General features: G+C 40.2%; 1 protein-coding gene across 1 annotated transcript in view; it reads right to left on the bottom strand.

Moving 5' to 3' along the window:
• Positions 1-9,421: 9,421 nt before the first annotated feature.
• The window catches only part of ralgps2 (Ral GEF with PH domain and SH3 binding motif 2), a 266,842-nt gene continuing 264,244 nt past the window's right edge, over positions 9,422-12,019 (bottom strand). Inside the window, exon 22 of the mRNA XM_055641989.1 lies at positions 9,422-10,467. Within this exon, the coding sequence (XP_055497964.1) occupies positions 10,438-10,467 (30 nt within the window). The 3' untranslated portion in view covers positions 9,422-10,437. The remainder of the gene's footprint in view (positions 10,468-12,019) is intronic.

Here is a 12,019-nt window from a genome sequence, read left to right as displayed (position 1 = left end):
GGTCACCCCTACCCCAGAAGAGATCCCAGTGGTCTATAAATCTAAATCCTCACTCCCTGCACCAGCTCCTCAGTCACACATTCAGATCCCCTATCTCCCTGTTCCTGTCCTCACTAGCACGAGGTACTGGAATCCAGAGATAATCACCCTAGAAGTCCTGCTTTTCAGTCTTCTTCCTAACTCTCTGAACTCACGTTGCAGAACCTTCTTCCTCTTCTTCCCGATGTCATTTGTGCCTTCGTGCACAACTATTGCCGGCTGTTCACCTTCCCTCTCGAGGATGTTCTGAATTTGTTTTGTGACCAAATCTTGAACCCTGGCACCAGGAGTCCATTACAGTTCATTGCTGAGGTAAAATTGGGGTGAGGGTGGTGCAGTATGGTTTAAAAGCCTGATGGTTGCTGGGAAGAACGTGTTCTTGAAGCTGGAAGTAACAGTCCTCAAGCTTCTGTACTTGCTTTCTGATGGAGCACCAAGATGACAGTGTGGTCAGAGTCTTGTGGATTTTTGAAGATTTTAGTTGGTTTCTTGGGACAGTGCTTTCTGTACACCCCTTCGATGTTGGGTTGTACAATATTGATGATGGAACGGGCAACATCCATCACTTTCTACAGCCTCTTTTGTTCGCAGGCATTCTAGTTACCAAACCAGGCCGCGATGCATCGAATGAGTACTCTTTAATGTACACCAATCAAAGTTTCAGCGAGAGGCAGAATCTCCACAAACATTTGAGGAAGTAGTGGCATTAATGACCTTTCTTTGTGATTGCATTAATATGCATAGCACAAGACAGATCTTCAGAGATATGTACGCCTAGAAGCTTGAAGCTGTTCACTCCCTCCTTTGCTGTTGTGCCAATGAAGCCAACTTAATGGATCTTTGGCTTACCCTTTCTGAAGTCAATAATCTTGGTTTTGCTAACATTAAGAGCAAGATTGTTGTTCTGGCACCATTCATTCAGATTATTCATCTTACTCATGTACTCTGACATTGTTCTCTGATATTTGTCAAAAGTGATACTGTCTGCATATTTAAAAACTACTTGGTCATGGGTATAAAGACAGTAGAGCAGGGGACTGAGCACACGGCCATGAGGTGCCCCTGCCCTGATGGTCAGCAAGGAGCAAATGTTGTTGCCAATTCGTACTTACTGGCATGCATATGAGGAAGTCGAGGGATCTAATTGGATCGGGCCAATTAGAGGCCCCATTCCATAAGTTTGACTATATCATGTTTTGAGGGGATGATAGTTTTGAATGTCAAGCTGTAGTCTCAGACTAACTCAGATGAAGATTTCCTTACTTCAATGAATTCAGTCAGTTTGTTTTACATTTTTTTAATGACATAGAAAGAAGTCATTCAACCCATTGATTTTATGCTCAATTTCAAAGCAATCCCATCAATCTTATTCCCTGATTTATTTGGCTGAGTTGCTGGAGCCAACAACCAATCCCTTTTACTCTTCCATTGGGGGCTCTTGTCCTGAGCTGTTTAGGCTTCCATCTCTAAAATTCCTTCCCGAAACCCATCTAATTTACTCTTTTGAGGCTCTTTAAATACTAGCTTTCTTATTTAGCTTTTGGACACCTCTCCCAATATCTCCAAATGGCTTTTATATTTTTCTGATAACTTCAATGCAAACCACCTTGAGAGAATCAGTGTGAAGCAAAGACCAGAAATAACATAGAAAATTGAGGTAAACCTGAAAATACTAAAACCCCTCCTTTAGTGAGGCAGCATTTGTGGAGAGAGAAACAGGGTTAATGGTTTAGATTGATGATCTTTCTCCACAGATTTTGCCTTAGCCACTGAATATTTCTTGCACTTTCTATTATTTATATCAGTTTTCCAGCATCTGCTGTTTTTCGACGTTATGTTGAGATGTTGAGAATTATTTGCAAAATATATAATTATCCTCTCATTATTAAGACTATAATTATCCCCACATTATTAAGCTTTTAATATAAATTATTTCATTCCTGAAAAATTAACATTTTTCTAATAAATTAGTACAGATCCTATGCAAGCAAACATATTTCAAGAGATTGGAGACAATTTGTGCTTGGTTGCTTTTCTTCCCTCCCTCACTGCTGGAATATATTGTTCTAAAGATGCTTACTCGTCATGCCACATGGTCATATTTATAATTTACAGGATTCAGCTGAACAAACTTTTCCTTTTAACTGTTGGAATGCAGACAAGACTGTAAAATGATGAATATCTCTCAATGACAACTCTAATAGGTCATATGAAAGACATCAGTGGTTCTCGTAGGAGACTGGCTGCAGAACTAATCCGTCCAGTTATACCAAAAAAGATCTCACAAAATGCATTAGTAACTCTTGAACGACAGATGATTGTCTGTTTCATTGAATTAATGCAGCATTCCACATATATCTCAACACCAAACATTCCAGGCAGATTGCTCTGCCCACCAAAAAAAATCACAGAACAGAACAGAACATGACTGTTTTAAGTAATCAGCTAGTAGTCACTTTCTTAATGAATCAATGTCTGCATTCCTTCACACCAAATACTACACACCCTTTGCCATACCTGAGTGTGGAATAGCTGAGCAACTAACAACTGGAAATAAAAGTCCCCTGTGAATACAGCTGAGCAAAGTTTGGGAAAACAGTTAAAATATAATTGGAAAATAGCACAAGGAGAAAAGCAAGTACAGACATCCAAAAGGTGCTGTAAATTCAAAACTTATTTTAAAAAAAAGAGAGAAATTGGACCTTGAACATTATGTGTTAAATAATTTTATGGCAGATATAAATACCTGCACAATTTTGCCATTTGAAAAAAGTAAATGGAACTTTGAGGCCCAACATAGGTATGGAAAATCTAAACATTACCTTTTATAAAGAACAGCTCCAGAATCTGATCCACAGCAATTCAGTATTAGTCCTTCACTAAACCTTTTATAATATTACCAATACAGATTGTAGAAGCCTAAAAGACAAAGTATAAAATTGAGGATGACATGTGGGGTTTATGGAGGTGAAATATTGTAATAGGTCAGGTGAAAACAGTATTTCACAGTATGCTGTAAGGTATTTCAAGATTTCAAGAGCAGAGTTGACGGAGGGACCACTGAAGTAGGACAGGAGGAGGCTGCAACTGCATGGGAGGAGAATCAGGATAGACACAAAATGCTGGAGTAACTCAGCGGGATAGGCAGCATCTCTAGAAAGAAGGAATGGGCGACGTTTTGGGTCGAGACCCTTCTTCAGACTGATGTCAAGGGAGGGGGCGGGACAAAGATAAAATGTAGTTGGAGACAGTAAGACTAGTGGGAGAACTGGGAAGGGGAAGGGTATGGAGAGAGAAAGCAAGGTCTATCTAAAGTTAGAGAAGTCAATGTTCATTAGGTTGGGGTGTAAACTACCCAAGCAAAATATGAGGTGATGTTCCTCCACTCCGTGCTGGATCTCACTCTGACAATGAAGGAGGCACATGACAGAAAGGTCAGATTGGGATTGGGAGGGGGAGTTGAACTGCTGAGCCATCGGGAGATCAGGTAGGTTAAGACAGATTGAGGGGAGGTGTTCAGTGAAACGATCGCAGAGCCTGCGCTTGGTCTCGCCGACGTAGAGAAGTTGACACCTGGAACAGCGGATATATTAGATGAGGTTGGAGGAGGTGCTAGTGAACCTCTGCCATACCTGGAAAGACTGTTTGGGTCCTTAAATGGAGTCGAGGGGGGAGGTAATGGGACAGATGTTGCATCTCCTATGGTTGCAGGGGAAAGTACCTGGGGAATAGAATAGAATGCCTTTTATTGTCATTCAAGCAGCTTGGTTTGAACGAAATTGCATTTCTTCAGTCTTAAAATTACAAAAAAAAAACAAGACCCACACTGAACACAATTCACACAAACATCCATCACAGTGAATCTCCAACACCCCCCCTCACTGTGATGGAAGGCAAAAGTCTTATATTTTCCCTTTGTTCTTCTCCCGCGGTCCAGCAGTCCAACTGCAACGTCGACGGCGACTTGGGCTCCCGATGTTAAAGCGGGCGATGGTAAGTCCCGCGGCCGTTAAGCCGCGCCGGGCGATGTTAGGCCCCGCTCCGAGTCATTTAAACCCCGCAATTCTAACGGGAGAAGTTGCCGTTGCGGGAGCTCCGAAAAGCGGTTTCCCATCAGGGACCTGCGAGCTCCCGATGTTCCTGTCCACCGGGTCGCAGCTGCACGCCACCACAGCTCTCCCCGCTCCGAAGTCAGCCACCTCCGAGATGGCGAGTACACAGGCTCCGCGACTGGAGCCCTCAGGTTGGTTCCGGTTGGAGGCCGCCGCCGGCTCCTCGATGTTAGCCCCAACGACATCGGAGACCCGATAGGGAAAAATTCGGGTCTCCGTACAGGGAAGAGATTAAATGGTTTCTCCCCCACATATACACAGCTAAAAAATAATAAAAACTAGAATCAACACATACATTTCATGAGGGGGTGGTTTGGTTGGAAGGGACGAGTTGACCAGGGAGTTTAGGAGCGAATGGTCTCTGCGGAATGCAGAAAGGGGTGGAGATAGGAAGATGTGGCGAGTAATGGGATCCCGTTGGATGTGGCAAAACTGTTGGAGCATTATATGCTGTATGCAACGACTGATGGGGTGGAAGGTGAGGACAAGGGGGACTCTGTCCTTGTTACGAATGGGGGGAGGAAAAGTAAGAGCAGAGCTGCGGGATATCGAGGAGACCCTAGTGCATCTATAATGGGAGATGGCAACCCCCGTTTCCCAAAGAATGAGGACATCTCCGATGCCCTGGTATGGAACACCTCATCCTGGGCGCAGATGTGGCGTAGGAATTGGAAGTAGGGGATGGAAAGTCAGTTCAGAAAGTCAGTTCAGTTCTCAAATAGAAAAAGCATATCAGAAATAGGCTTCTGTGATAGTTTAGAAAGATGAAGTACAACATGGCATAATAGTTTGTGTTTGTCAGAGTTTATGTGCCTTGCTATAGGTGCCGTTTTGAAGCTGTCAATTAATGACCTCTTCCACCTCCATCTCCTACTGTTATCAGCATGGACAATGGCTGAGTCTTCAAGGTACTGAGATAATGGATGCTGAGGCAGGCAGGATGAAACAACCAATCTTCATTAAAGCTCATCATGAGGACCTTGATGGCAGTTTTATTCGTGTTCAACGAGATTTATGTCTGTTATGGTAAAAGTACCTTGTTGCACCAAATCAAAGGCACAGCCAATTGACCAAAACTACAAGAATCATGGAATCTCCCTGTATATATGGACATTCTTCCTCACTCTACATTACATTCAATATAAACATATAGAGATGGGCATGGGAAAATGGAACTGGGTACAAAGCAAGAAAAATATAAGTAGTGGAGTGAGATGCTTTCCATGGGATGGAAAGGTAGAATCCATTTGAAAGAAGCAGGGAATTCTTCTGACCATCTTCTTTTGTGTCCATCATCTATGTTTCAAATGTTTGGCCAGGCTCTTGCAAAGTGGACAGCCTTGCCGTTTTGCCACCGCTAGAGTACTTGTTATCTCTGCTGAGCAAAAGCACTACTCACAATCAAAAGCATTTTTCCTTTTTGTTTAGACTGTAAGACCTGAAGAATAGGGATTAAAATTTCATATTTGGTCATCTGTCAGTCTCTTATGGGGTGTGTTCTTTCAAAGCTAACTATTCAGTCCCCCCAAACGTCCAATGAAATCAAAATCATGTGGGGTCCGTTGGTGAAAGGGACTGCTGAATTTCTCTGCCATAATGGCATGGAAAATTAGTTGTGGCCATACCTGTTACTGAAAAACGTAACCGCAAGTCAGATTGTTAATCCTGGTCAAATTGGAGAGACTAGGACATTAAAATGGGGTAAAAGCTTCAGGGCTGCTGGGAGTTTTGGTCAATTTGGAATTGCTCTCTGCAGAACTGGGACAAGCTGCGGAGTGGTGCCAGTGTGTCTAGAGCCTAGATACAAGTAGCAGGAAAAGAATAAGAACATCTGCAGACCCTGTCAATTAGGTGCAAAATGCATAGAATGGATTGGATGACTGCAAACCAGACATATAGATTATAAATAATTGTAAATAATGTTGCAAGACAGTCATCCTGTTAATCGATGATTGGTCAAATTGTTGAGCCTTGGAGAAACTGTTTGAATCTCAGGGCACACGTTTCAATGTTTGTTCTTGTTTGCTTTCTTCTAGAGCTTTCTTTCTTATACATTGTATAAGTTGCTGTATTATTGGGTTAGGGAAATGTCTATGTATGGGGTTAATCGATATCTGTAATTGGGTTATTAAGAGAGCACCCCCATGTGGTTAGGCCCCTCAAGGTCCCGGGACCTATAAAATCCGCTGCCATGAGGTCCAGCGTCGATCTTCTGGGAGAGCGCTTGGGACTGCGTGACCTTCTGGGGTGTCTCTGTGCGAGCGAGGCCTAGAGGGCTTGATCAGGCAGATACGAGGATCAAACCCATGGTGGGATAGGTACAGTAGTTCAACTGTAATTGTGTTTTGTCAAAATAAAGATCAGTTGTTCAAGTCCTTGATTCAATGATTTTTGACTGAAACTAGACTGGGGGGAAGCTTAGAACAAGCAATTTACAAGATGATCTGCCATGTTTTAATGCAATCACATCGCATTCTTCAGAAATTAGTGAGAATAAACTAATCTAAGATTATGGCGGAGCTGGTGGCCTCGGGGCTGTGGCAGCGTTCCAGCAGCAACGGCGACTCTACTTCGGAGCTATGGCCGTGTTCCGACATTCCAGCGGCTCGACTTCGGAGCTGGGGCGGCGTTCCGATGGCGGCGACCAGACTTCGGAGACTCGGCCACGGGCCAGGTGGACTCGGCCGCGGGCCCAGTGGACGACCCGCGGGCCCAGTGGAGCTCGCAGGTCACAGGTTGGTGACCTGTTTTTCTGAAGCTCCCTCAACATCAGCTTCGTCCGCTAGACTGGAGGGCGGCAGCTTCCACCACCCCGGGCTGCGGAGTTTGAACCGGCCCATTCCCGATGTTTGGATTCAGCCGCGGGACTGACTTACTTACCATCACCCGGCAGGGTCACAACATCTGAAGCCTGGATCGCCTCGGCGCAGAGGGAGAACAAGGAGGGAAGAGACAGAGACAGAGACTTTAAGACTTTTGCCTTCCATCACAGTGAGGAGGTGCCTGGTGAACTCACTGTGGTGGATGTTAAATTTGTGTTTATTGTGTGTTTTTGATATTTATTATTATATGTATGACTGCAAAAATTTCGTTCAGACCGAAAGGTCTGAATGACAATAAAGGATAATTCAATTCAATTCATCATTCTATAAATCAACCTGATGATTCCTGCACCCAAGCTCCCTTAGGAAATATACATTAACTAGTTTCTTACCATTTTAAAATAATTGGACCAGACCTTGCTATCAACTTCTGATTGTTCCAAACGTTCCTGCATATGGTTTACGATGAAGATCTTGATAATTCATCTGAAGAAGATTGCGCCTAGAATACTGATTGGAGGAACTCTTGCAGTGATACTTCTTGGTTGAGGTGGTCCATCCTCTACCACCAAGTTGTAGAAATATTTCACCTTGGTGCCCACTAACCTAATGTGTTACAAGTAAATGTGGATAACATCAGAATTCTGAACTGAAAATATATATGGATTAACAATTCAATTATTTGGGTATTTGTAATAAAATAATTGTTAAAACAATTTTCTAGCATTTCACTGATGAAAAGATATGCTTGTAACTTGACACAATTCACATGATACATATTTTAGCCATGGTGCTTTCACTGAAAGAACACTTCCAGAAATGGGGAAAAATTTGCCCAATTAATTAAATCTTAGAGAATTTCATAAGCAGTGTTTGATGCACAAACATTACAACATCAATTGATGAATTTCTACAATTATTCTGACTCATGGTTGAAAAAAGGCCATCTGAACCATACAAGCTTTAGTGAACTAATTCAATTTACTCCACTGTAATACCATAATTTTAAAATCCTTTGCCATTGTTTTGTGATCTCAATATTTAATACTGGGGAAGGCTGAAATTAATCCATCTTGCCGACCCATAATGCAGGTATATACATAACATTCCCCTTCATTAGAATTAAAGTTATTTAATCACCTCTAACCTTTACTTATTAAATAATTTGTACTTGGGTGTTAGTCTTGAGATGCCAAAATTAAATACCAATTAAAACAGACTAGAAAACAGTAACAGGGCAAATTCCCACTGCATCAGAGGTTTTACAACAGTCTATGATCTTGCCCTGGCTGCAGTCACCATCACCTTCGGCTTTACCTTGTGTCACATTCCAGTGCATAGGGTTCAAGAAACAAGTGTTCTTGCAAACCATCTGCACAGAATAATGGAAAGATTTGTTTTAAACTCTTCAATACTTGCTAAATTTTTGTAAGGTGTCCTTGAGACTCTTGAAAGGTGCCCATAAATAAAATTTATTATTATTATTATTAATATCTACACCAGAATGAGATTTTGAAATGTTGCCACCCAAATTCAGAGATTCTAATTAATGGCATATCAGATTAATCATCAGCTGTACTACTGCTAAAGTTTAGATATAGCAATCACCCAATCATCAAAAATAGTAAAACAATACATGAACCACCTTAAGCTGATTACTTTTCATATTATTTAGTTTGTTTAGATCAAGATATTGTCCTCATGTATACCATTTGCTGACATAGTCAAGGGAAGAAAATGACCATTTCCTTCTCTGAAATGCAACGTGAGCTTTCTCAAGACATAATTTTCATTGCTCATGCTTAGGATTAAGACTAATATGGAGTGAAATTCATTGTCATTTCATAACAATTGCCTTTCTACGCTTTAACTAACTAGGTTATGAAACTTGAAACCCCTTATATATATTGCACCCCTTAACTATTCCTTAAATTATCACCTCAGTCAGTTTTGTGAATAATTGTTTCTGCATTGTGAACGCAGATGGTTGGGGATGTTAGAAAGAAAAATGGTAAAACATGTAATTCCCACAGCTATAAACACAGTTTTAATTAGTACTTCTCGACTGCATTGCAATGGGACAAATCTGACTTGAAATATCTTGCATAAGCACCTGCTTTCAAGTTACACTTCTGTTGCAAACTATATGTGTTAACATTAAGTTAGGATACCATTATAATTTCTATAATAAGTGTACAACCTGCTGGTGATCGTGTATATTTTGGTTTGGATGAAGGAAAAATACAGTAGGAGAAAAAGCAGAAGAAAATTAAAATTACTATGTGGCTTCATTTAGGACACATAAGGTGTCTTCGTATGCTTGAAGGCTTCAGATGTAGATATATTTTAGGTCTTGCTTTTTCTTCAGTATGTTTCCATGTAAATGATTCCAATTGTTATTCCAGAACGTATTTGATTAGTGGAAAGAATGTAAAATGGCCAGATAAGCTGCTTGCACTTGCAAGACATTTATTAAGTAGGAAAACTTTCTGCAATCTGCACCTAAAGTCAATTAATCTTGCTTGTGCAAACATACTGTACATACACACACACACTATATTCAGAGTTGTGAAAATGACACCAGTCACACAAAAAGCATTAGAAAGATATTATCTGGATATTACCAAATTGGAGGCCATGTGTTAGCAGAATGTGAGAGATTCAAAGCAAGCTGTATACGTTACTGGAGAGATTGAGAAAAATATACAATAGCCGAATGGCAAATCTGAATGTTCATAGTATAAAGGTTTCACAGGTAGTTTTTTTTTCCATTCAAGATTGCAGCAGATAGTAAAATCCACAGGAAAATTGTTCACATAGTAAAAATTAAAAAAAAAAGGAAATTACATGGGTACAAAACAGTTCAGTTAAAAAACACTTTTCCAACAAAATAAAATATTTTAGGTATTAAAAACCTATGGATGTGCATTTTTTCTACATGGTAATACTGTTGACTAAACATATTGCTCATTCCATTTCTGTACCCAACATGGGTTAACTAGACGAGCAAATAAGCAGAATGAATGATCAAGGGATAGGAAATGCAAAAAAAAGCCAAGTAAGCTCTCCCAAAACTGTTAACTACAGTAACTATAATCTATCTGGATTATCTGCATTAAAAATCCCAGCATTACTGGTCATAACATGTACACTATTTGGTGTAACAAATCTTTACTTAAGGCAGTGGTTCCACAGGGCAGTCAGTGCAAATGGGATGCACAGTCCTCGGAGATACTGATCTCTTATCAAATGCGTCTTAGCTGCTCCAGGACTACCGCATTGTTACCACAATGTCCTAGTGGTTGGTGTTGTGAAGCCAGTGCTCTGATATAAAAATATTAAGCACATCTCTGGCTTCAGTCCTGGCACAGAAAGAACAAACGTGGAACTCTTCCATGAGGTCCTTTCATGAACAGCATGCATGCGCCAAGCTGCATCCGTCTTGAATTATGCCGCTGTTTCAGTCACTCAAAAGACATCAAGTTTGCAGGAACCTGAGGAGAAAAAATATTTTTATTAAAAACAATTATTAACCATTTAAATTCAACATATCCTACAACACTAGAACTATAAATCGACTATACATGCAGTTCTCAACAAAATGAAAGAACCAAAACTACTTTTATCTTGAACGTTTTTAGGCAACATAATATGATAGGATTATTTACAAACTAGGACTGACATCAAGCTAAAGGAAGAGATTCTCGTGCAGGCACCAAATGCTCATTCAGAAATAGGGTTTAAAAGTTGTCTTACGATAAGTGTTACAGAGAAATTTATGAAGGGGACAGCAGAGGTTAGGACCTCATCAGTCGATCATCCCATTAGTTTATTTGATTACTCATTTCAAGAAACTCCTTGCGATTGGTGAAACTGCACAGGAGATTTATGAAGGAGTGAGATAATTGCTCTGAGGAAACATTGGATACGCTGGGGTTGTCTTCCTTAGAGCAGAAAGGGCAGAAGGAAGACTTAATAAATGTGTATATCATCATTAATGAACCATTTATTTTCTTAGGAAAGGGTTAAAAAACACGGGAGAAATGATTTACAGTAATTATTGGAAAAAATGTAGGATAGGAAGAAAGTTCTTTTCACCCAGATGGTGATATAGGTCTGGAATTCACTGTTAAGATTACGGTAGAGATTCCTCATTTAAAAAGCACTTGGCTGTAGGCCCAAAGACCTGTAAGGTTCTGTTCCAAGTGTTAGAAAGCATCTTTGGCAAATGTTTTCAACCAGTTTAAACACAATGGACTGAATGGCTCTCTCCTATATTATGAATTTTCTATGATTCTAACTCTTCATTGAAGGCATCAAGTCAAAATAGCGAGAACTTTGATCACTGCAGCTTTACCCAGTTTCCAATAAAGAATCTCAATATTAGAAATAAACCTAAAGTATAGATTTTGCTTAATGGAAGAGCCAAAGACAATCATTGTTAGCCACAACTGAGAAATTAGTTATTAATTTTGATTAGTCAGTGGTTATGGGGAGACGGCAGGAGAATGGGGTTGAGAGGGAAAGAAAGATAATCCATGACTGAATTGCGGAGTAAACTTGATGGGCCAAATTACCTAATTCTGCTCCTATAATTTATGATCTTATTATTTAATTCTTAATTAAATAATCTGTATAATACAAATTGTAAATGCAAAGGCAAGGATGATGGGGGTTTTTATTAGAACATCACGAGTTACTAATTTTCTCATCCATTTGCTTCCACAAAAAAACAAACACAAAAGATTGTTTGTGGAAAGAAAAATATCTTATCAGTGAGTAACTTCTTGTAAGTAAGGAAATTATGCCACTGTTTCAGTCACTCAAAAGACAGCCTGCCTACTGATGCAACACCACTCTATACTTAACACCATTTTTACTTGATATTGGTTATGTCCTTTTCAAATTAAACTGATTATCTAATGCTTACGCTGTCTCAACCACAATGAAAAGTACTATATCAATGTTATCATAAGATCATAAGAAATGGGTGTTAGTCCATCAAGTCTACACCATTCAATCATGGCTGATATATATCTCTCTCTC

This window comes from Leucoraja erinacea, chromosome 10, assembly GCF_028641065.1.
Source record: "Leucoraja erinacea ecotype New England chromosome 10, Leri_hhj_1, whole genome shotgun sequence".
NCBI classification, from domain to species: domain Eukaryota; kingdom Metazoa; phylum Chordata; class Chondrichthyes; order Rajiformes; family Rajidae; genus Leucoraja; species Leucoraja erinaceus.
This window is presented reverse-complemented; position numbering and strand designations above follow the sequence as displayed.